This window comes from Scardinius erythrophthalmus (assembly GCF_964197995.2).
Source record: "Scardinius erythrophthalmus genome assembly, chromosome: 18".
NCBI lineage: Eukaryota > Metazoa > Chordata > Actinopteri > Cypriniformes > Leuciscidae > Scardinius > Scardinius erythrophthalmus.
The window spans coordinates 36,542,515-36,568,559 of NC_138238.1; the positions used below are offsets into that span (position 1 = coordinate 36,542,515).

General features: G+C 38.2%; 1 protein-coding gene across 1 annotated transcript; it reads left to right on the forward strand.

The window, feature by feature from the left end:
- The first annotated feature begins 1,054 nt into the window (after positions 1-1,054).
- Positions 1,055-25,161, forward strand: col1a1b (collagen, type I, alpha 1b). The gene is made up of 51 exons (XM_081392886.1): positions 1,055-1,270; positions 2,492-2,680; positions 3,200-3,237; positions 3,387-3,413; positions 3,887-3,982; positions 4,533-4,598; positions 4,932-4,976; positions 5,169-5,222; positions 5,356-5,409; positions 5,511-5,564; positions 5,710-5,763; positions 6,313-6,366; positions 6,513-6,557; positions 6,651-6,704; positions 7,138-7,182; positions 7,492-7,545; positions 8,231-8,329; positions 8,957-9,001; positions 9,107-9,205; positions 10,038-10,091; positions 10,172-10,279; positions 10,373-10,426; positions 11,265-11,363; positions 11,451-11,504; positions 11,630-11,728; positions 12,249-12,302; positions 12,435-12,488; positions 12,574-12,627; positions 12,764-12,817; positions 13,044-13,088; positions 13,742-13,840; positions 13,918-14,025; positions 15,118-15,225; positions 15,360-15,413; positions 16,414-16,467; positions 16,562-16,669; positions 16,766-16,819; positions 17,677-17,730; positions 18,076-18,237; positions 18,880-18,987; positions 19,277-19,384; positions 19,502-19,555; positions 20,263-20,370; positions 20,759-20,812; positions 20,905-21,012; positions 21,103-21,156; positions 21,514-21,621; positions 21,742-22,018; positions 22,107-22,297; positions 22,943-23,185; positions 23,815-25,161. The coding sequence occupies exons 1-51, from the start codon at positions 1,189-1,191 to the stop codon at positions 23,959-23,961; spliced, it is 4,344 nt and encodes a 1,447-aa protein (XP_081249012.1). The 5' UTR covers positions 1,055-1,188; the 3' UTR covers positions 23,962-25,161.
- The last annotated feature ends 884 nt before the right edge of the window (positions 25,162-26,045 follow it).

A 26,045-nucleotide genomic window follows, 5' to 3' on the forward strand; every position in this document is an offset into this window, starting at 1 on the left:
GCAACGTGTCCACAGAGCAATGAGTGGTTTGATATAATGCCAGAAGTTCTTCTCTCTCTCTTTCTCTGTTTGTCTCTGTCTTCTCTCTGCTTAACATGTTGCACATGTAAAAGCTAACGACTCGCAGCTTCGCTCATATGTTCAGACATGCAATGGCCATTTGCACAAATATTCATGTTATGTTGTTGTTCCGTCTATGGCTATGTCTTATTTCACATCTCAACTGTGGCGCTAGTGGTGGTGTTTATCATCGCGAAGAGGATAAAAGTGTTATTTTAATATCAGTGATGCATTTGAATGCAGCTGAATTCTATTCTTCTTCCTTTATGTTCATATAGTTTTTATTCAATTTTAGCTCATGAACTTAAAAACAGAAATATTAATTTGGTCCAATATGGCGATGTTAAAGAGAGAGTTCATTGTGGTCCAAAACAAGTTGACTTTTATTGTGTGACATTTTTCAAAGCATCATTTTCAACTTTTGTGTTCTACAGAACAACATGACATGTTTGGAATGACATGAGGGCGAGTAAATGATGACAGAATTCACATTTCTTAACATTTAGAGAAAGAGTAAACCCTACTTTCTAATCCTTCATTCAGTCCCAATCCTCCACAACATCATTAATGTTCCTCAAACCCTCGTCTCGTTCAAATTCAGCATGAAATCTCAGCATGACAGCAGTAATTCAAATCACCATCATATAAAGAATCTACAGAATATGATCATCATTTGGAAACTAAACATGAAATGATCACATCCAATAAGAGGGTCCAACTTGTCCAAGTCGAATTGAAAATGCAGGATCTAGACATCCCGAGATTCAGAGGAAGACAGTTTGATCCCTTTATCTTTTTTCAGCATGATATCTCCAGAATCCCTGACACACTTCTCCATGTTTCAAAATGTCCACGTTGTAATGAGGACTCGGAACATGTTTTAAGGCGGCCCTTAGTCTTGGCTGAAGGAGGGACTCGCTTTGACTTGAACATGTAGCAGATATCTTGCTCACTCAGCACCTCCCCAAAACTTTGGCATATAAAAGCCAGGGTCAAACATTTGTTTGCAGTAGGGAGTTTCTGCTAGGGTCTGGATTGGAGTTACACAGACCGGACCCTACGTGTATGATTGAGGACAAAACAGGATTCCCCCTTGCCTCAAAGAGTCTACATGTCTAATATTTAGACATGTTCAGCTTTGTGGATATTCGGTTAGGGCTGCTGCTCGCCGCAGCGGTCCTTGTGGTGAGAGGACAAGAAGAGGAAGATAGTGAGTATATATGATTTTTACTCCTGCTTTTGCAAAGATGCTTGACAGAAGAGATTGGAGAACTCAAGAGGGGGAATTTTCAGCTTGTTGCAAGTGACCTGCAATCTAAAACTTCTTGGGAATGTCTCGAGGAGGGGGAAAAACTACCTTTTTTATTCTCATCGACATTTTTATGTTCTAGAAATTGTAATTTTTTCCCATCTTGGCAATGCACGCGGAATTGTGTTCCTTCCTCGAGCGCTTGTTTGCTGCGCGCGTGCAGTTACATGTTCCGTCACTATGTGATGTCCTCGAGCGAAGGATGCTCTGAAGGAAAAACGCGACACGGATGAGAGAACGAGTCGAGAGTGCATTTAATGTCATATATCCTCTCATTCTTACGCCTGTTTGCGTTCTGTCGTGCTTGTTTAACGTTTTATAACGGGATATTACCGAATATCTCTGGATTACACTGTCTCTTGATAGACTAGGTGCACCCGTCAGTCGTGAAATTGACGTTTTTATCCTACACAGTAGCTAAAGTGTAACGATAGAAATACAATTCAGCGTTTTAGAATGACAAAGAAAAGTTATATTTGATAGAGGAAAAACTCTGGTGTTCACTTCATCGTTTGGGAATGAGCGGGGCGTGACGGTGGTTTACAAGGCTTTGGCGCCACCAAGCGGTGGATTTTAATACGGCACAGGTCTGAAACACGATGAGGGGGGTGCAGGCCTATCCATCATTGTGTAATCCTATCCACCACGCCCCATTAGGCCATTTTACCTTAATTTCCTTCTTTTCTTTTAAAATAATAATAACGAAAATAATACATATGGCGTCACAATAGCTCTGTATACGTATGAATATCATCCCTGTTTAGTTTGGAGACTCTGCATGTGCAAGAATGAGACTCTGTCTTGTGCCTTCAGATTATAAATGTCATATTTGTTCTCTTGAAAGTAACGCAAAAGTGTATATTTTCTTTTATTTACACCAGAAAACATTTAAATTGAAGTTAAGTCAGTTAGACTACTTTTTGTTGTTGTTGTAATGGGTCACTTTGATTTAGCGGGAAGACAATATTTAGTTTAGCTAGGCTACATATGTGGCAGCTAGAATTTTGGTGCTCTTTTTCTTTAAAAAAAATAAAGAAATAAAATGTCGAAATGGTCATGGCCCCCCTGGACCTGTCACATGAATTATGCACTGTGCTGATTCATAGCTGTTGTCCTTTACAGTCTCGTTCGGTAGCTGTACATTGGAAGGTCAGAACTACAACGACAAGGATGTATGGAAACCTGAGCCCTGCCAAATCTGCGTCTGCGACAGCGGGACCATCATGTGCGACGAGGTGATCTGCGAGGATACATCAGACTGTGCCAATCCAGAGATTCCCGACGGAGAATGCTGCCCCATCTGCCCCGACGGTACACTCACCTCCACCTTCGCCCCATCACACGCACCTCGCGGTCACACTAGCTCTGTCGCCCTCAAGTGTGCAAACACTTAACCACATGCTCTGGGAAATATCTTTCATTGGCCTGTCATCATGTCGGAGACCTGTGGAGCGCAAACACACCACTGGATTCTCTCTCACCACTGATGCTTTTACATGGCCTGAGGGATTAAGGATGTTTTTGCTTGTAGTTTTTATTGCCTTTTGGCTAATTATACTTTTTTTGTACTTTTGTGAACAGTAGCCTACATAATGCATATTGTTCCTGTGCATTCAAATATGCAAAGTTTAATGACGTTTGTAACTATTTGAATGTACATAGAGGCCTTCTACTGATCTCTTGAGCATCAAAGGAAGTAATAATGTTTGATAATCTTATTAATGAAAGATTGAGATTCCGGATCAGTCCTCTGAGCTTATCTATTTCTTTACTTGAGCTGATTTAAGGTGGCACAGTTCTGAAATATTTTTATATTTTATTCCATACAAGATACTCCAGGTCCCGAGCCTCCAAATCCAGTTCCCGTGGTTAGTGAGAATTTATTTGGATTAACTATTTTAATTTGCCATACCATGTATAAATGTAAATTCAGCACATAAAAGACCCCTTTATATTATATTTACAGCATACACCAATATAAAGTGTCATAACATTTCTAATTTTTTCTTTTTTTTAGGGTCCTCCCGGTCCAAACGGAGACCCAGTGAGTATTTGTTTTTGAACACTAAATCATTATCATTATAATAATGCATTTATATTTATATTGTTTGAACGATCTGGGTTATACTAGTACAACTAAAAAAAGACCAATTACACATTTGTTTGCAAGAGTACAAAGTCTCTATGAGACAAAAAGTTTGTATTGTCCACGTTACAAGACTAAGCATGTGAAAATCTGTTGCAAATGCAAAGAATTGGGGAATTTGAGGCTTTTAACCTGTTGACCTCTACTTGTCTCGCTGACCTTTGACCTCCATAACATGAAAGATTAGGCATTTGTTTAATAAACATGGTGTTACTCATTCCAATTTGAGTTTTTATATGATATTTTACATGCATAATGTACCGTTTTTCTTAAGAATATATAGGCAGGTGAAAATGGATGAACTAATGAATGCACTGAACTAAGAGTTGGCTAATCTGTGCACTCATGGATCTCCGCTGTCTGTTTCTCAGGGTCCTCCAGGGCCTCCTGGCAGAGATGGGACTCCCGGAGAGAACGGACTCCCTGGACCTCCTGGTCCTCCTGGAACCCCTGGCCTCGGCGGCGGAGTAAGCAACTCAATTTTTTACATTGTAAAACTGCGACTCTGCTTTGGTTGCGTCAGCATCGCTATGATTAAGTTTGAGAGAAACTTTTCATATTGGCCCATATTCAAAAACATAAATCTTGTAGTGATCTTGCGTTCTGTTGCCTGATAGATTATTTCCTTTGGCATTCAAAATAAATAATACGTTTTTAAAAGTGCATGAAGCTTCTGTGATTGTCTAGTTCAGTACCAACTATGTGAACAGCTGCCATCATTCTCACCATTGTGGACTCTGGGTCGACAGGAATAAAAGCACACGATGCACTCTATAAAAGCAAAATATGGTTTGACATGGCTGAGGTATTTGTGACATGTCAGATAGGTGATTTTTATAGCATTTACACAGTGTAGTAGCTAATATTCTGAGATTAAAAGGCAAACTATCCTTTAGTAGTACAGTAGTAAATGATGAAATGATTCTCACCGGAGAACAAACCTTAAACTTGCATATTGAAACCAGCAAAGCTCTGCTCAGCGAACCCTCACTCATTCATTTTCTTTGTTCCCTACAGTCTTTCCTTTCCCAGATGGCTTACGGCAGTGAGAAATCCAGCGGCCCTGCTGTTCCCGGACCACCAGTACGTCAGCTTTCCCACTCTTCCTTCTTTCCTTCCGGATCTCACACAGAATAGACAGAAATGCATCACTAATCACTTTTACACAGTGATTCACAGTCGTCTGGATATTCAGCACTTTAGTGTGCATCTCTTTATCATAATTAACTTTTAGAATGCATGCACCTGCATTATATCTGTAATCGGCCACACCGCTTTCTAGATTTCGGCTTTCAAAGGACTCCATTTGCACTGCCTTCTAAACTACAAAAACGTACATGATATTGAATATAAGTAGTGTATAATCTACATTATTTTTCATTATCTCTATTTAAAATGTTGTTATCTCTCTTATAGGGCCCCATGGGTGCTCGTGGCCCCCCTGGATCTGCAGGTTCACCTGTAAGTCTATTTCTAGTGTTATACTACACAATGTTGTTGCCTTCTTAGAACAAATAAATCTGCTAGTCTGTTTTTCATTTTTTTAGTTCTAACATTGAAGTCCTGAGTATTGTCAGTAAACCTCCTGTGGCATATTATCCGTCCAGTATCTCCCATCTGATATATAACTGTACTTGTGTGTATTTTACACAGGGCCCTCAGGGATTCACTGGCCCCCCGGGTGAGCCTGGAGAGCCTGGTTCTCCTGTGAGTATCTTTCACTTGCTCCTGAATTTTAGTGTCAGTTTTACAGAGAAAATAGAGCTCTTCACATTTGACAAAACATGCGGATTTTACCAGCGGCTTGTGAACATTATTCTTCTGCTGTTGTTGCCTGCAGGGTCCAATGGGTTCTCGCGGTCCTGCCGGTCCTCCTGGAAAGAACGGAGAGGATGTGAGTTTTCTTTTTCCTCACTGCATCCACTCCAATCGCCTCTGAAATAATCCAGCACAGGCCTTTGAGCCTCTTCTCATGTCTCTTCTGCTCTTCCTCAGGGTGAAGCTGGCAAAGCAGGACGTCCTGGTGAGCGTGGACCTTCTGGGCCTCAGGTGCTCACACACGCTTTCCTCATTTATACACACAAATTACTGCCATATTGCAGACATGGTCAACTTATTAAACTAGAGTATAAGAATGCTCACTGGAATGAATTCACACTTTCGTCATGATTATATTCTCTTGCTTGTTTCCCAGGGTGCTCGTGGATTCCCAGGAACCCCTGGACTCCCTGGCATCAAGGGACACAGAGTGAGTATGACCCTACCTTTTTACGGTAGTTTTAAATTGATTCATTATTTATTCATGTTTAAGGTAACACTTTAGTTTAGGGTCCAATTCTCACTATTAACTAGTTGTTTATTAGCATGCATATTACTAGGATATTGGCTGATTATCAGTACTTATAAAGCACATATTAATGCCTTATTCTGCATGAACATATTCTACATCCCTCAATCACCCAATAATTTGACCCTAAACTAAAGTGTAACCATATTTATAGATATATAGATATAAAGAGATATATAGAAATAGATAGATTAATGCACACATTTGATTACATTTGATTAATAATATATATATTTTTTTTATTACATACTACATATTTTTATCTGTTTATCCATTAATATTGGCCACCATGTGTTTTTTTCACTTTTGTGTTTTGCATTATTAATGTACATTTACATTTAATCATTAGCAGACTTTATCCAAAGTGACTTGCAAATGAGGAGAGCAATAGAGGCAGTTAAACTACCAATAGTTAAGTAACAATGAAATGTTTTCTGTCGCCTCTTACAGGGTTTCTCTGGTCTAGATGGAGCTAAGGGAGACGCCGGCATTGCTGGACCCAAGGTTAGATTTTCCTTCAATTGTATGCTCTTGTATATTCTTGTGTACATGGAGATATCAGATTCGGTCTGTGAACACGCATGCTAATTTGACTTTACAGATGTGCTGATATAGTGTGGACTCTCTGTTGATTGTGTCTCTGATTACAGGGAGAGACTGGTTCCTCTGGTGAGAATGGTGTTCCTGGAGCCATGGTGTGTGATTATAGATGGCATTTAAAGTCCATGAATAGTTCTTTGAAATGATGCCATTCTTCTCACATTTCCTCTTCCGTCTGCTTGTTTCAGGGTGCTCGTGGTTTGCCCGGTGAGAGAGGTCGCCCTGGTCCCCCTGGCCCTTCTGTAAGTGTCACATCCATGCATTATTGTCTCTGTGGAGTAGAGAATAAAAACCTTCATTTTTACTGTACAGATTACATCTTCCCCTCTACTGAGTTTATACACAGTATGAGACTCATTTTATACTATCTAATATACTGTTCAGCTTATTCAATGCAACTCAACTCAATGCAAATGAACTCTTAACTCTGATTCACCTTGAGCAACCATTTATAAATGTCAAAATGAGAATGCACCACAAGTCTAAGATAATCAAAACGAATTGAAATATATCTGCCACTCGTTCTGGAGAGTTCTTGAGGCATGAAGTTTAAATGCTCTCTTCTGGACAGAGTTGTTGATCTTCAGGCAGGGTTCAAGGCCATCATTAGTGTCATTATCGGTTCATAAAGATGAACGATTGTAATCTCTTTGTTTGTTTCTTTGTTTTCTGCAGGGCGCTCGTGGTAATGATGGCAACACTGGCGCTGCCGGACCTCCCGTAAGTCTCTTAAGAGCAATATTCTGGTAATACAGCAGTTATTTACTAGAAGAATCTATTAATAATTCAAGTATCACAATACACAATATTTATTGATACTAAATACAATTTAATGTTCAAAGGACTCATTTTAAGATGTGAAAATGAAGCAGTTGATTTGGAGGAATTATTCAAGTATTCATGATATCAATAATAGTTTAGTTATTAGTACTACAACATATTGTTACTACAGTGATCAAAGTCAAATGAATCATTTTGATGTATTATAGTGTGTTTAATTTACTGATTTTTATTGTTCTGCTACATTAGGGACCCACCGGCCCTGCTGGAGCTCCTGGTTTCCCTGGAGGTGCTGGTGCTAAGGTATGGTACACACGACAAATGATGACCCACTTCATTATTGAACATTTCAATTAATCTTTTGAGACAGTGCACTTATTGTGTGCATACATTGTACTTATATTTAAAAATACCTGCATGTAATTGCATCTGTAATTACACTGTTGACCTTCCTTTACACATACACATACCACTACACCTGTCACACATATCCCACCTCAAAAGCAGCAAAATTGTTTTGGGTAACACTTTATTTTTTTTATAGTGTCCTTGTTACATATGTTACATGTACTTACTGTAGTAGTAACACTAAGTTGTGCATAACTGCATGCAGATAACCCTAAACCAAACCCAATTCATAACCCTAACCCTATAGTAAGTACATGTACCTTATACTAAGTACAAGTACATTTGCAATACAACATGAACTGAATAAGTACATTGTACATAACAGTTAATTTAAGTAATGGTCATGGATTGGTACAGATGCCAACAGTTGAAAATTAAAGCAAAGCAAAAATTATTAAACAAGCTATAAGTACTTCCTAATTCTAATTGATTGTTTCTTGACCCTGTTGTTGCATGTACAATATACCAATACAATATTCTTTGGATAGAAGTGTCTACTAAATGAATAAATGGAAATACCTAATACCTAATAAATAAACTGACAATTCACTGTTTTCTTCTTCTTCTTTGGCTTCTGTAGGGAGAAACTGGCGCTGCTGGAGGCCGTGGTTCAGAGGGACCCCAGGGAGCCCGTGGTGAGCCTGGTAACCCCGGACCCGCTGGTGCCGCCGGTCCTGCTGTGAGTATTCGCATCAAGAAACACCACTGTGTATTTGCTAGAAGGATTTTAAATGAACTACATTTCAAAAGGAAATTTGCTTGCATAGTAGCAACAGAATAATGGCAACAGTTGTAAAGTTGTACATTGATTTCAAATGTAAACTATATTATCTGCTAAATAAGACATGAAGATACAACATTTATTACTAAAATAATTTTCTGTAAAACAATGTGTCTTTTAAATACAAATAAATTTGACTTGAGAGATTGTACGGAGCCCTAAAGGGACATGGTAATGGAAAAAATATGAAATGGGAGGAAATGTATATGTGTCAATGCTTTTGAGAAACTTTTGAATGTTTGAATGCAGAGTTTCTCAGGGGAACGCAAAACTTTTGCAAGGATATGCAAAAGCATTGAAATATATTTTTTTCATCACCATGTCCCTTTAGGGGCTCCATAAGTATCAATGGATAAATATGATCTTGTATAACATGTACGAAAAATGTAGAAACGGATAGCCCACCTAAAGCTGAAATTATCTACAAAAAAAAAGTGATTGGAGTTTAATTTAAATGAATTTAAATAAGTTAATTTAATGGTGTGGAGAATAAGATGAACATGACTTCACTTGTTTTCTGCACAGGGAGCTCCTGGTAGTGATGGTGCTCCTGGTGGCAAAGGATCTCCTGTAAGTATTTATATGTAATAAATAATATCCCACACCAATCTGTCTTTATCTTTTATTTATGCTGTTGCCCTCTTTACAACGATGATTTGCAATGATGTTTTGTAGGGTGCTGCTGGTATTGCTGGCGCTCCTGGTTTCCCAGGATCCCGTGGACCAGCCGGACCCCCGGGCCCTTCTGGTGCTCCTGGCCCCAAGGGAAACAATGTATGTACACTGCATTTTATTAGGAATGCATGAAAAGTATGTAATGTTTCAGTGCTTTCAGGATTGCAGATATGCTATCTTTAGTTTTGAGACTGATATTACAGGAGGCGTGACTTACGGCTGGATGCAGCACAGCACTTTTGCACAGATTCTCGCTCCGATTTGCAGTCTGATCAGTAGATGCTATTATCCGAAAATCAAAGCCAGTCAGCAGATTATTGGCAGTCAGAATTGACACAGCAGTGTATGATGGGTACAGGCTCCGGCTTTAGGCTGTGATTTCATCCAGTCAGTGCAGATCAAGAATATTTGATATTGTAAGTTCGATTTTCGAGCACACATTATAGTGAAAATATAGATTTCACAATTTTAATCTATTCTCATTTTGATGAACCAATATCGATTCTTCAATCCGAAGAATCGATCTTTTAGTCTATGCTGTATTGAACAACACATTATTTGTAGTGCCTTCCATCCAAAAAATCGCAATAAGCTTTGTTACTTTTGTTATGAAGCTTTGAAACAATTATGAAATTCAAACAATAAGTACCTTTTTCCCACTCTTTAATGTGCTGTGACAGATCGCTGTAGCCGTCTCAGTTCAAGCAGCACATGAACTGATCATCTTTTCCTCTTTACTTCTAGTTATAGCATAAATGAATAAGTTGTGTGGTGTATTCCAGCCTTTAGATGTTATAGATCTGATTAAAAAAGAACACTCTCTGTGCCCTTGAGCTAGGCACTTAACCTCTTTCCTGACTTATAAATGTACATTTGGATACAGAGGAGTGGGCTGAGATCAGATATCTGACATCTTATGCTCTAATTCCAGGGTGATCCAGGTCTCCAAGGCTCTAAGGGAGATGCCGGTCCTAAGGGAGAACCTGTAAGTAGCTTTGAAGCATTGATCATTTCCTAATATTTTCAGAAACCTGTGATAGTAATAGTTGCTGTTCTCTGTTTTAGGGCCCAGTCGGACCCCAAGGTCTCGCCGGACCTTCTGGTGAGGAAGGAAAGAGAGGAGCTCGTGGTGAGCCCGGTGGTGCAGGACCTGTCGGACCCCCTGGAGCCCGTGTAGGTCAACCTTACCAAAACTGTGACAGTTCGATTCCAGCATGCTTTTTATGCTTGTTTGTTTCTCACCTTTTGTCTTTTTTCTTTCGAAAGGGTGCCCCTGGCAACCGTGGTCTGCCTGGCAGTGATGGAGCACCTGGACCCGGGGTAAGATTACTGAGCTCGCAAATCAAGGCCGTGAATCTTGCTAAACTGACTCTCTGAACACATCTGGTAACCTTAAAATGTGCTTTACACTACCAGTCAATAGTTTGGAATCATTAAGGCTGCATTTATTTGATTAAAAAAAAAAGTAAAATGTTTAGAAGGACTGTTTTCTATGTGAATATATTGTAAAATGTAATTTATTCCTGTGATCAAAGCTGAATTTTCAGCATCATTACTCCAGTCTTCAGTGTCACATGATCCTTCAGAAATCTCTATAATATGATGATTTGATGCTCAATTCAACACGGACACATTAAATAGATCAAAAGTGACGTAAAGACATTTATAATGTTACAAACGATTTCAATTTCAAATAAATGCTGCTTTTAAACTTTCTATTCATCAAAGAATCCTAAAAAGGGTTTCCACAAAAATATTAATGCCATCACAGGAATAAATTACATCTTAAAATATATTAAAATAGAAAACATATTCTACTAATATTTCACAATATTATTGTGTTAATGATATCTCAATGATTCCAAACTTTTGTGCACGTGGCAACAAACTGATTTTAAGTTAGAAATATTATTAAATAGGACTGAAATTACATAAGGGTATACGTCAAGTTTACATAGTTCTGTTCAGTGTAGTTTAACCCATATATCAACATTCAAATCTAAAATTGAAGGGTTTAATGTATTAATTAACAGCACAGCACTCAATCTAGCCCTGACTGCTCACTGTAATGCTGTTTAATGCGTTGCGAAGGAGCTGTCCAGGGTCCTGTAGAAGATTGCTGTTGCTGAAATACTAAAAGTGGCCATTTAAATCACAGGGTGCCCCTGGTGAGCGTGGAGCTAATGGACCAATGGGAGCTCAAGGAGCCTCTGGAGAGTCTGGTCGCCCAGGAGAGCCAGGATTGCCTGGATCTAAGGTGAGAAATAGGCTCTTTAATGTTATGTAAAACCATATTAGTAGTATAAATAGTCTGTATTTTCATCTAACCCGATGCTTGTTGTAGGGTATGACTGGTGCCCCTGGAAGCCCTGGGCCTGAGGGCAAAGCTGGACCTTCTGTAAGCTAATATATATATACATTATAATTCCCTGCTTGTTTTTGTTTGTATGCAATATGAGACTCATATGAGACTCTAAATCTTGTATTTAAAGTAATGTTTGCGTGAACCTCTTGTACCCATAGGGCAATCCTGGACAAGATGGCCGACCCGGACCTCCAGGACCTGCTGGATCTCGTGGTGCTCCTGGTGTGATGGGATTCCCTGGTCCCAAAGGAACTGATGTAAGTTACCGCAAAAAAAAGCTATGAATTATATATTTAAATAGCTTTATCTTGATCAAAACCAAACCTTCTCTAAACAACACATTAACCCTGTAGAGCCTACTGTATCATGTCCTCTAAAGTCTAAATGATCAACATGATCAAAACTTCTACTACATGCCTTCTGTCGTCTGAATGATAGTTTAGACTTTTTTTTATATTTGAAGATGAACATTTACTGGACTGAAGCAAGTTACTTATTCATACATCATTTTTAGAAAAAGTTCAAATGGGAGAATCAAATATGATCCATCAGGCTTTTGATGTATCATCCTTGTATTGTATTGAATTATATGTTTTAAAACTACAGAGCTTTGATCATATAACTAAGCATTTAAATTATTGGAATTATTGGAAGATACAGAGTTATGACTTATATTTATATGCATTTTATGTAAGTGAAATAAAACGATTCCTTTATGAATATCAGATTTACAAACTGCTTAATGACATTTTTAATACCTTGATTTATTTCTCTTAGGGTGAGGCTGGTAAGTCTGGTGAGAGAGGTGTTGCCGGACCCCCTGGTGCTTTGGTACGTACTGAATCACACAGATCCGTAGTATTTTCTGAGCTTTATGCAGCCTTAAGCATTGCTTTAAGCACTTGAATCATGTCTGAGCAGGTGCATTATGATGCAGTGTTTGTTTCTGTGTGTGTTTTATAGGGCGCTCCTGGCAAAGATGGTGATATTGGTGCTCCTGGTGCTCCTGGACCTGCTGTATGTGTGCTTAAACCTCTTCAATTTGATATGTGAACTGTTTCTGTTTCTGCTCTAACTTTCTCACTGCTCTGTGATCTCATAGGGTCCATCCGGAGAGAAGGGAGAACAGGGATCTGCTGGTTCTCCCGGGTTCCAGGTACGCTTGAACACCCTTTTTATATTTACTTTGAGTGTAATTTACATGAAAATACGTTTACTGGACAGACTGTTAAGATTAGTAGCTAATTGTAATTGGTTTAGTCGTTTGATGTTCAATGTTTATTCTCTTACAGGGTCTGCCGGGTACACAGGGTGCCACTGGTGAGACTGGCAAACCTGGCGATCAGGTACGGGTACTCACTTGGACATAATTGTGTTAGCTCAAGGAGTTATGCATTTTATGTTGTGCTTTTTTTATTTAAATGTAGGTTACAGTAATCAAAACAAATTTTAAACACAAGATGATATTTTGCCCTTACTTCTTTATTTATCCTATGCAATCACAAATATGTTGGTTATAAAGGAGTTCAGTATTTTTGTTCAGTGTTATTCATTATGTTCACTGTTCAACAGGGCGCTCCTGGTGAAAGTGGTCCTTCTGGTCCTTCTGGTCCAAGAGTGAGTATCTCTTTGTAAATCAATTCACCTATTAAACTATAAGAACAATCTGACTTCTATTTCTACCTTATTTTCACTATTACTATTATTACTATTATGCTTAAGAAGCAGAAAAAGTATTCTAGGAATATATCTTGAATTATTTTAAATAAAGGTTTTAAGAAGATAGATATATCGCTATATATATATATATATATACAGGTGAAACTCAAAAATTAGAATATCGTGCAAAAGTTATAATTTTGATGATTATGGCTTACAGCTTATGAAAACCCCAAATTCAAAATCTCAGAAAATTAGAATATTACATGAAATCAATAAAAAAAAGGATTTTAAATACAGAAATGTCAGCCCTCTGAAAAGTATAATCATGAATATGTATATAGTTATATATACTAAATATATTAGTTTCACCTTTTAATTTGAATTACTGAAATACACTAACTTTTGCATGATATTCGAATTTTTCGAGTTTCACCTGTATATAGTTAAGCATCAGAAAAATGTATTTTTTTGTGTATTAAAAAAATTATACACCTCAATAAATGTATTTTTTTTACATTTTCCGCTTTCCTCACTGCTCTAGTATACCGTTTCTGTTAGTCAGCTGGGATGAAATACAGCAGAATGATATTTCTAAATGTCTCACGCAGGGTGACCGAGGTTTCCCCGGTGAGCGTGGAGCCCCTGGACCTGCCGGCTCTACCGGTCCCCGTGGAGCCCCTGGTTCTCCCGGTAACGATGGTGCTAAGGTAAGACTCCCAGTTCGATAGAATTATGACTCAGAATAGTGATATTTGAGAAATAATCTAATTCTCTCTGTGTTTAGGGAGAGCCTGGTGCTGCTGGAGCCCCTGGTGGTGTTGGTCCCGCAGGAATGCAGGGAATGCCAGGAGAGCGCGGTGCTGGAGGCATGCCTGGAGCTAGAGGAGACAGAGTAAGATTCACAACAATACTCGCATTTTGACTCTGAATACTTTTATAGTCTGCCAACAAATATTTTCGCATAACAACCTTGTTTTTCAAGCAAACATATTTTTCCTTGTGAAAAAGAAGTACAATTTAGCATTCTTTTAAAAAGTCTACTTATTACAGAAGAATATATGGTAACACTTTATTTTACAGTGTCTATGTTACATGGAGTTACTATAGTAGTTACTATAAATTGTGCTTAATTACCCAAAACCTAACCTGAACCCTATAGTAAGTACATGTAGTTTGTTATTATTACTCAGTGCTTAAATGTATAATGACTCTGTAACATGGACACCTTAAAATAAAGTGTAACCGTGTGAACTGAATGTAATGTTCAGTTTGCATGTTATTTGCAATTAAATAAATGTATTATAGTTTAAATTTATGTTAAATGCGGTTAGTTGAACAGCTTTTTTGACCCACTTAAGTACAGTAGGACTTAAATATATCTTTATATGCAATTTCATTATTACTTCTTTTGTCTTTGAAATATGGTTAAAGTGTCCTGCTGAATGGGCCGATGCATTTATGATCAACTCAAATATACTTTAATGTAATTTCTATTGAAACTTGTTTGTCATGTATTTAGATGTGTGCAATTGCACATTTTCAATGAAGTTGCGATTTAGAACATTTAAGATATATTAACTTTAAGTGTAATCTCAAATAACACACTACAGTTAAAATTATAATCAAGTACTTTTTATGTGTGCTTTAGTCAACACACCAAAATAAGTGTGCTTTAAAGCATGACAAAATATTATTAAAACATAATGATTTAAAATGCATTTTAAAGTAAAACTTTTACAATGCACTTTTTAAAATTGTACTTAAGTGTGTTAAGAAACATAGACAATATGTATGTCATTAATATTATATTATATGCATTTAAATTATGCTTTTAAGATTAAAGTGCAATACAAGAGCATATTAAATACAATTAAGCATGCTTCTTTTCACAAGGGTAGTGAGTTGTTACCAAATGGAAATTATACTGACTGCAACTGTACAGTGATGTCACGTCCTGTTCACAACAGTTGTCCTTCCTCTTTAGGGTGATGGCGGTCCCAAGGGCCCTGATGGGGCTACTGGCAAGGATGGCCTGCGTGGTATGACCGGCCCTATTGGATCCTCTGGACCCAGTGGTGCTCCTGGTGAGAAGGTAAAGAGATATGAATCATGTATTAGCATTGAAAGATTTACATTCCTATCGTAAAGCTCCACAACATTTTTCTAACATTTTTCTAATCAGTTTGCAGCATTGTATATGATTGTCCTCTCGTGGTTGTGTTTTAGGGAGAGGCTGGTGCTATTGGACCTCCAGGACTGACTGGCCCTCGTGGAGCCCCTGTAAGTTATTAGGATGTTCCCGAAAACCTCATGAAACATGGACATTAATACAAAAAAATTGCTAAATTGCATGCAATTGCACACACAATTTATGATCAGCATTGCCCTGTAACTGCACTTATTTATAACCCTAAAAACCCTACACATTTTTGAGGCTGCTAAATCATCAACATGTTCAAAACTTTGCTGAAAAACCTGAAAAACCACAATCTATTACATGCCTTATGTCATCTGATTGATGGTTTCTATCAAGCCTTTTAGCAAAATTATATAACTATCATCTTACTAAGACATATTATTGGGAGATATAGAGTGACAGACAGCTGATATGTATATGCATTTCATCTAAGTAGTCTGATACATTTATAAAGATCTCATTGATTTATATTACAAGCTATCAGAATTTCATCTTACTTTTTGGCCATATAAATATCAGCAAATGCACCAAATTGCATATTTATGCTCAGTTTGAGCTTCTTGAGTTTAACCTCCATATTCTCACTACATCATAGTATATGAGCCAAAAAAAAATTTTTTTAGGTTTAACATAAACTGTTCCATTTAAAAATAGGTTTAAATTAGTGCTGTCAAATCAAAATCTAACATAAAAGTTTGTGTTTACAATGTGTGTGTGTATATATATTATAATGTTTTACATCTCATGTACATATACACACACATATGTGTGTGTGTGTGTGTGTGTGTGTGTGTGTGTGTGTGTGTGTGTGTGTGTGTGTGTGTGTGTGTGTGTGTGTGTGTGCGCATATATACACAGTATATACACATAGACATATATACACACACATTATGTAAACAAACTTTTTTAAATTGTTAGATGTGATTAATCGCGATTAATCGATTTGACAGCATTAGTTTAAATGGATTTTTCAGACTATTAATTGATATGTCAGGCTTTACATGATTGCATTGCATTTAAATTGACAGAATGTGAGTGATTTATTGCAAGTCATTGAAACATTTCTGTGTCGTATCTTCACAGGGTGAGCGTGGTGAGGTCGGTGCCCCTGGACCTGCTGGTTTTGCTGGACCTCCTGTAAGTAGAACAATCTCATCCTACATTTGTCAATCAGTTCTTACCTTGTGATATTTAAAATCACTGAGCGTAAGTGTCTCTGTTCTGAATGCAGGGTGGCAACGGACAACCTGGTGCTAAGGGATCGTCTGGTGACACCGGACCCAAGGGAGATGCTGGAGCTCCTGGACCTGGTGGACCCGTCGGAGCCGCCGGCCCACAGGTATTTCATTTACATATTACATACTACATTTCTGTTGTGCTTAAATAGATGTCCATCCTATATAATATCTTTATCATCGGTTGTTGTGTTTAACAGGGACCCGCTGGTGCTACTGGAGCTAAGGGTGCTCGCGGTGGTGCTGGACCTCCTGTAAGATTCAATGCTATCAGTCATTTATTACCAAATTAGATATTAGAAATTAGTCACAATTCAAAGCCTTGACTCTATACTTTTAAAACAACTTTTTTATTATTATTATTATTTTATTGTTATTTTAGTATTATTGAGATCCTATTATAGTTCCTATATATATAGTATTTATTTATATTTTCTGTATTGTTGTATTTTGTCGTTTTTATTTATTTATTTATTTATTGTTTTTTATGTCTATTCCCCCCCCCCCTTTTTTAGTTTTAGTTATTTTATTACATCAGGATAATCTGTTGCTTTGGCGACTAGCTCAAAATAAAATAAATTTAAGATTTTTTTTATTTATTTACATTTTTATTCCATTTTATTGTCATTGCATAACTTTCAACAAAATTAGTTAGCAAACCTTATGGTGCATCCACGTACAGCACAACAACAGTAAACATTTATTTATTTCAAATTAAATTTTTTATGGTTTTAGTTTTAATCTATTATTCTGGACTTTTAGAGGCTATTTATTCAGAGACCTCAAGACATTTTAGCAATTAAGCATATTTGGACAACAAATGCATAACTTCCATTGCATAAAATATTAAACTTATCTGATTTAAAGTCAGTTCTATGAAAGTTCACACAGGTGTTCTAACCACATGTGTATTTCATTATTTAACCCCTAACATGCTTTTCTGTGAAATGAATATTTTTAAACTGGTTTGATATTTTGTTTAAATGCACATACAGTCATACTACTAAATGTAGCAATACTTGTTTTAGTGGCCGGTGGATACATTGCTCTGATATGATATTGCATAGCATGTTTCTGTTGCACAGTTTCCGAGTGTCTTTGTTTTTAATAGGGTGCTACTGGTTTCCCTGGTGCTGCTGGTAGAGTCGGACCTCCAGGTCCTGCTGTAAGTATTGTCTATTCCAAACAATGTCTAAACCAGGGTTTCCCAACCTGGGGTTTCCTTTGAAAAAATATTAAATGATTTATTTGTGTGTCAAGTGACCGTTAAGTGACATCAGAGAACCGTTTACATATGAATGTGTTGTTAAATTATCAAAGTATACTCGAAGTAAATATTTCAGGCCAAAATGGGTTTGGCTGACAAAGTTGTTTGGGAATCCCTGGTCTAAACAAATACTTAACATATATTGACTTCATATATTCAGTGTTTACAAGCTTCTCTTTAGCTCTGTGTGGCTTTTCCTGAGTCTGACCTCAAATCATTTAATTTCATGTCATATTGTCTCAGGGTGCTGCTGGACCCCCTGGCCCAGGTGGTCCTTCGGGTAAAGAAGGACAAAGAGGTGCCCGAGGTGAGAGAGGACCTGCTGGTCGCCCTGGAGAGGCCGGTGCCGGTGGACCCCCAGGACCCTCTGGAGAGAGGGGTAGCGTTGGTCCCGATGGTCCCGCTGTAAGTAATCATAGTTTCAAACATAAGCCGCTTTTCTGCTCCATTCCATGCCGATCCGGCCCAGCCGGTACGGATATGGATTCATTTTTGTATAGTTAGTTAACCGTGCTGAGAACAGGCCGATAATTGTTTATGATCGCGCTGTACCGAACCAAGCACAAGTGGAAGATAACTGAAACCGTTCGGCCGGTGTAACGGTGGAAAAGCAACTATAGTTTTATCACTTGTGTAAGTCTGTGATGCTAAGTTGAAAGTAACCTTCAGTTTGCTCTGCTGTCAAGTCACATGCATAGCGCTTTATACAATACATTCTGTTTGCTTCACAGTAAAAAAAAAAAAAAGCAGGAAAGTTCATCAAAGTTCGGAAATGAATACAATTTCAGCTCTAAATCAGCTCTGAACAGAGAATAGTATCACTGAACCACTCAATTTGGTTCAATGTTGATTCAGTTCAATTCAAATCAGTGTTGATGTTGCAGAGTCCATCAATTATGAAACTAATTCAAATCAGCTATAAAGCAGCTGTACGGTGGACAATATTGTCATTATCCAGCTCAATTTAATTATTATCCCGTAGTGTTGGTGCAGTCAAATCGATGATATTACTGAATATTAAGAGTCTTTTAAACCCATTGTCTTTAGGGTCCTGCTGGTTCTCCTGGACCACCTGGTGTTATTGGATCCCGTGGTATTGTTGGTCTTCCTGGACAGAGAGGAGAGAGAGGTTTCTCCGGTCTCGCTGGACCATCTGTAAGTGCTTAAATAACAGATTAAATTTAATAAAGATAAAGTCAATGTAAAATCTAAACGGACCCCGTTTGCTTTAATGTGCATTCCTCGTCATATTGCGCTTGAGTCATTGGTGCGTTAATAAAAAAAACATGTTTGTCTGCATAATCTAATTGTTCATCCAAGGCCAAACTTTTCTCCTCATTCTCATGTGAAAATATTCTGTAACTGTTTTAAACTGGGTTGCAAATGCAGTTTTAATGCAGTAAACTTTTGCCATCCTTCATAATATCCATCTCTATCACCTCAGGGAGAGCCAGGCAAGCAGGGACCCTCTGGGCCTCTCGGTGAGCGTGGACCTCCTGGACCGATGGGCCCTCCTGGACTGGGTGGAGCTCCTGGTGAGGCTGGACGTGAGGTGAGCAAACTTTAGAGATTTCAAGACTTATGTTAAACCTGTCCGGTCAGACAACAAAAGGGCCACATTCTGTACAGCGTGATGGAGTTATTTTCATTATGACACTCCTCTCTGCAGGGTAATGCTGGACATGATGGCGCTCCTGGCCGTGATGGTCCACCTGGACCAAAGGTAAGCGCAATCACACACTCTTACATAGACATCCTATCTAATCAAGTTATTTGACATGAAATGTATTTTATTATACATTTTTTATTCTTTTTATAATTATTATGCATGCAGCTTTTATGACCTTATTTTGAATTCAGAGGTTATTAATTGGAAGATTTGTATTTTGTACTTTAAATTTTTTTATTTGTCTCATCGCAAGACCATTTATATTATCTAGTGAAGAAAAGCGACCCACTTCATATTAAGTGTTCTTAACTACTATGTACTAACATTTAAAGTAATAATTCGATACAGTGCACTTACTGTGTGCATACATGTAGTTATGATGTACTTATATTTAAAAATACCTGAATGTAATTAATACATCTTAACTACTCCTTAACCTACATTTCAACCTAACCATATCCATATCCCAACCCCAATAGCAGCAAACAGTTCAACATGAACTCACTAAGTACATTTCTTTAGATGCATAGCATTAGACACCTAATACAATATATATATATACAGTATATACAAACACATAAATATATATAAAACCGGTTAATGGTTATAGGGTAATATACAGTCATTATCACCCTACTGTCACGCTATCTGGGTTTGTTTAGTATCCCTTACGAAATAAATGAATGCATAAAAGTTGTTCATAATTGCATAGTATTTAATTGGTGCTTCCAGTTTAAAAAACACTTTTCTGCTTGCCGTAGGGAGACCGCGGTGAGTCTGGCAACGCTGGTCCTCCTGGCGCCCCCGGTGCTCCCGGAGCTCCTGGTCCCATGGGTCCATCCGGAAAGAATGGTGATCGTGGAGAGGCTGTACGTTTTTAAATCCCAGAATTATTTCTGAAAAATTTACCAGAATTATTTTATTTTTTAAAAATGAATAAATACACGTAATGCATCCATACCAAAATTACAGGTTTTATTATTATTTTGAATGATTTTATTTCATTCTCATTTTAAATTTAGTTACAGTTTTAGTACTTTTGGTTAATTTGAGTTATTTTAGCACTTTAACTTAATCTGAATGGAAATTAGATATTTTATCATAGGTCAAGTAATGAAAATGTTTTTATGGTTTTAGTTTTAGCTAATGCCGCACTGTAACACTAAAAACTTTTTATGACATATTGATATATGATCCTGAATTATCTCATGCTATGATTGTGGATGTTCAACATTGTTTTCTTTCTCTTCCTTCCAGGGTCCTGCTGGTTCTGCTGGTCCGTCCGGTCCTGCTGGTGCTCGTGGTGCCCTGGTACGAATTTCTCATTTGTATCAGTTATTCATCTTGTAGTTTTTCTTAGTAATCCGTCACCAGTCTGATCATTGTCATCTGTCTTCATGCAGGGTCCAGCTGGTCCACGCGGAGACAAGGGTGAGGCTGGCGAGGCTGGAGATAGAGGCATGAAGGGACACCGTGGCTTCTCTGGAATGGCTGGAGTTCCTGGACCTTCTGTAAGTGAGCATAATGTCACAGTTACACACTGAATCTGAACCGCTGAATCCACTCCTGGTGAACAACTGACCCTTTCTGAACGTTTTTAGGGATCTCCTGGTGACCAAGGACCTGCCGGACCCTCTGGCCCTGCTGGACCTCGTGTAAGTAGCGCATTACGTATCATGGGTTTTATATGACCTCACTTAAATAATAGTCAAACAATTTATTTTTATAACGCTTTATACAATAGAAAAGTCATCAATTATGAAATTACTTTAATTACAAGCTCTACAGAAGACATTATTATCAGTTAATAATGGTAAAACCGCAAACTTGGCAACCCTGGGTAGAATGTCCATGCTGCTCTTTTATATACGACAATAGCAGTTGATAGGCTGAATCTGTGTGATAGTTTGGTGTGTTTTGCTCTGAAAACATTGCTCTGAAATGAGAAATCACAGGACAAGCTTCTGCATGCAAACATTGTAATATTCCGAACCGTTTCATCTACTCAATAGGGATCTTCTGGTTCCAATGGATCTCCTGGTAAGGATGGCATGAATGGTATTCCTGGACCCGTTGGACCCCCTGGACCCCGTGGTCGCTCTGGAGAAATGGGACCCGCTGTAAGTCTGAAATCAACACAATTTTAGCTTTTTTTGTGGTCTTTGTTTTAGCGTGGACTTCAACAGATCTAAATAACATCCAATTGGATGTACTCATGTGATATTCTCTCTCTTAACTAGGGTGCTCCTGGTACTCCTGGACCTCCTGGTCCTCCTGGACCTGCTGGCATCGGTGAGCCCTTCCTTCCCATGCCACAGGGCGAGAAGGGTCCAGATCCACTGCGTGGAGGCTACAGAGCTGATGATGCTGGCGTTCGTGACCGCGATGCTGAGGTGGACACCACCCTGAAATCTCTGAGCCAGAAGATTGAGAACATCCGTAGCCCCGAAGGAACCCAGGCCAACCCTGCCCGCATGTGCCGTGACCTGAGGATGTGCCATCCTGAATGGAAGAGCGGTAAGCATGGACTCGCAAATTCAGATGTATTGAAATGATCGTGCATTTCAAAGCTCTGAAATTCACTTAAATCTGTTTTTCCTGCAAGGATCTTACTGGGTGGACCCCAACCAGGGCTCTCCTCTGGACGCCATCAAGGTCTTCTGCAACATGGAGACTGGCGAGACCTGCGTCAGCCCATCTCAGACCACCATCCCCATGAAGAACTGGTACACTAGCAAGAACATCAGAGAGAAGAAGCATGTTTGGTTCGGGGAGTCCATGCCTAATGGCTTCCAGGTACGTCAAGACCTTATACTAGGATATACAGAGATACATAGACTGTGAAAAAAATATTTAGCTGATCATTTATAAAATACATTATGTTATTTAAAATATATTTTATATTTCAAATACGAAACAGTGAATGAAAAAAAAAAAGAATTTCGAAAATTTTGATTACATACAAATTTAATTAATGGTCTTGAAACACTGCAGAATTGAAAGTATTTCTTTCATTTTATAAAATATATTACATTTTACATTAAAAATACTTTTTAAAAGATGTTTAGGTGCGCATATATACATTACAGATTATTATTTTCTTTTGGATCAAAGGTCTGAAACCTGTTCCAGCAAACCATAAATATTTTTTATGTAAAGTTTTGTGTTACAAATTTGATCATTTGCTCAAATAGCGCAGAATTTGAAATATTTTATTTTATTACTTTCAGATTTCAGATTCTGCCCTATTTTTAAGAAATGAATCAAATAATCACATTTTTGACATTTTGACAATTTTGTACAAAAGCAAAGATTTTCCAGCTTCCACTCAAGCTCAAGATGTTCTCTAGAACCAAACAGAAGCATATTCATTAGTGGTCTCAGAATACATCATGGTCTTCGCTGATGAATACAGGAAGTAATGTGGTGTCCTCTATGTAGTTCCAGTATGGCAGCGATGGCTCTGATCCAGAGGATGTTAACATCCAGCTGACCTTCATGCGCCTGATGTCCAACGAGGCTTCTCAGAACATCTCCTACCACTGCAAGAACAGCATCGCCTACATGGACGAGGCCACGGGCAACCTGAAGAAGGCTCTGCTCCTGCAGGGCTCCAACGACATCGAGATCAGAGCCGAGGGCAACAGCCGCTTTACATACAGAGTCAGCGAGGATGGCTGCACGGTGAGCACACCACCATCTCTGCCATTGCTTTTTCTTTTGCCCCCATATTTGTGTTCCTTTGCTTCCGCATAATGTTACTCAAACAGAGCACTGCAGAGATGACGTGTTTTTGTAGTCCAGCCTATAAGTTTGCATCACCCTGGTTCCCTCGACAAAAAGCCAATAGAATTATTGCAGAAAATAATTCTTGACCAAAACACGTTTTGCTCATCATGATAGACTTAATTTTATGAAATTTGATGCCTAAACACAATGTAGGCTATAAATGAACTGCACCACAGTTAAGATTTCGACAACTCAAAAAAAAAAAACATTTTCTCTGAAAGTTTGAGTTGGAATAGTTTGCAAGCGTGCGATTATAAACACAATGAGGCCGTGAAAGCACCTTGTGAGTTGATGAGTTTGTGTTCGGCTGATGATGTTTAATGTCTGCTTGTTAGACCAGTAAATGAATTGTGTTTGTGAAAAGAAAAGAGCTCGTGTTCACCACAGACCTTATTTCAGGCATTTAACCAAAAACCCACTGACTTCAGATTGTGTGCTAAACTACACAAATACGTCATCCCTGCAGCAGTCTATTAATCTTATCATAATTAATTTGTCCTTTTTTGTTTGTTTGTTTTCCACAGTCACACACTGGCACATGGGGCAAGACAGTCATTGACTATAAGACAACGAAAACATCTCGTCTGCCAATCATTGATATCGCTCCTATGGACATTGGTGCTCCCGATCAGGAATTCGGTGTAGAAGTTGGCCCAGTCTGCTTCTTGTAAAAAGAAAAATCTGGACATGACTTTGCTGTTTTTTTTCTAGCAGTCATCTTCAAATCTTTTCCTGTTCATTAAAAAAAAAGCCTGAACTCTAATTCGGCTGCAATCGGTCCATGTGCTTAAACCTGAATCCTTGAAGACGGTGCTTGTTGTGATTCCCATCTTGAGAAACATTCTTAAAAACAAAATCGAGGACCGCTACATTAGCCTGTATCACCATCATGGACACTTCATGAGAATCCTTTGCGTCAGCTGACAACAAGAAAATAATATATACTTGTAAAACGCCCCGCCCCCTGGAGTCCGCAGGAAAACTACCACCTGGTGACTTTTTTTGACCACTGCAAAAGGACAATGAAAAACAAGCAAATGCTAATGTACCATTCTCTGGTGTTGAATAAATATGACAAACGACAGCCAAGTGTCTTGTTCCTTCTAACTGAAAGTAAAGCATCACACAGGGAACAGATTTAGGTCAATGGTATGACGTCATCTTGATATAACGGCTACCTCAGGACAAAAAAGTGAATGGAGATTTTGGGGGAAACGAGGGCAGTTTTTTTTTTATTCAAGCAAAGTAAACGATTAGTAACAGGAATGAAAAGGTGCTACTTCCTCTCCAGGTCCTGTCTGTGGTGTGTTTGTATCTGAGAGAAAACAAACTCATTTTTATACTGTCACTTACACTTGCAGGGCCTTTTTGGTGCTAAATGTCAACAGAATGTCTTGATGTCAATGTGATGCAATTGCTCTTATCAAAGTGTCAGCGGATGAGGAGAATAAAACAGCGGGATAGGTCGGTTACTGTAGATTTGCACTTAATCTGATATGGGTTAAGTGGATGGACTGATTGCCAGTTCGTCTCATTTCCATTCCCCCTTCCTGAAGTTTCTAGAGAAGTCTTATTTTTGTCTGTACGTGCCGCTCCCCCCTCCGTTTCCGGATTTTATTTCTACTTTCAAAATGCAATGCACAACTTTTTTTCTATTTTATTTTTGTTTTTAGTTTGTTTGATTTGTTTTCAGTGAAAGGTTTCTTTATAAAAACTTAAATGAGGCGGCAAAAAGAAAAGTGCACGGAAGAAATAAACCCTCCAATGGTTCCAACAAAGGATCTGTACTTATTTTGTACATGTATAGTATTTCAAGATGTTTTTAATTATTTTGGATGTTGAAATAAAGCATGTTTATGTGGTCAACTGGATGCTGGATATGTTATCTTCTTGCCATGGCCTCGGTGCCTTTCTCTAAGCATGAATTAAACAAACTACAATGCTTTCACTCAACTACCTTAATTTCTACTTTATTTCCAGGGGTTGTGCTTGGGTTGCATGTTAATAATGGGTAGGGAACTGTCATATTTCTGAAAAAAATTAAATGTTTTCCTGTTCATAGTTAAAAGTAAAAATGACCAAATTAATTGGCAATCAAAATATTATTGCATTTGTACACCTCTCTCTGTTTTGTGAAGAATCGTCTGATCCATCCTCGTGTAACAACGAGAGTAAATGAAGATGTCTATGTTCATTCTTACATCCAAATAGCCTGGAAATTAGTGTTGCTTTCGTCAACGAAAATTATGACGAAATATTGTCGTCAACGAACCGTTATCACCTGACGAAAACGAGACGAGACAGGACGTAAATGCATGGTCATGTGACGATGACTAAAATACATGTATAATGCAATATCGTTGACGAATAAAAACGAGACTAAATGTGGTTTAAAAAAATAAAAACTATGCTAAAATGTCTCTTCATTTTCGTTGACCAAAACGAGACGAGACGAAATGTTAACGTCACGACGAATGAGAGATTTGTGCGTGAACCCATAGCTTTGTCGGCTTTAAATTCTGGATTGCGATCTGGTCACCCGATTATCAGCGAATTTAACAATATATTACTCCATTAGTTATTCTATTAAAATGTCTCATTGATGTATTTGACACATTCATAATCATTACTTTTGCCGGTTCTTTGTGACAGCTGCATGTCTCTGGTTACATGAACACGTCACCGCATCAGCGCCAGAACATGGAGATTTTATTTTAGAGAATAATCGCAAAACCTATTCGATATCCTATAATTA

Coding starts and splice junctions, on each gene's coding strand:
- col1a1b (XM_081392886.1), top strand. CDS start 1,189: ATGTTCAGCTTTGTGGATATTCGGTTAGGGCTGCTGCTCGCCGCAGCG. Junction 12,628..12,763: donor CTGGTTCTCCCGGGTTCCAG/GTACGCTTGAAC, acceptor ATTCTCTTACAG/GGTCTGCCGGGTACACAGGG. Junction 16,468..16,561: donor CTGGTTTTGCTGGACCTCCT/GTAAGTAGAACA, acceptor TTCTGAATGCAG/GGTGGCAACGGACAACCTGG.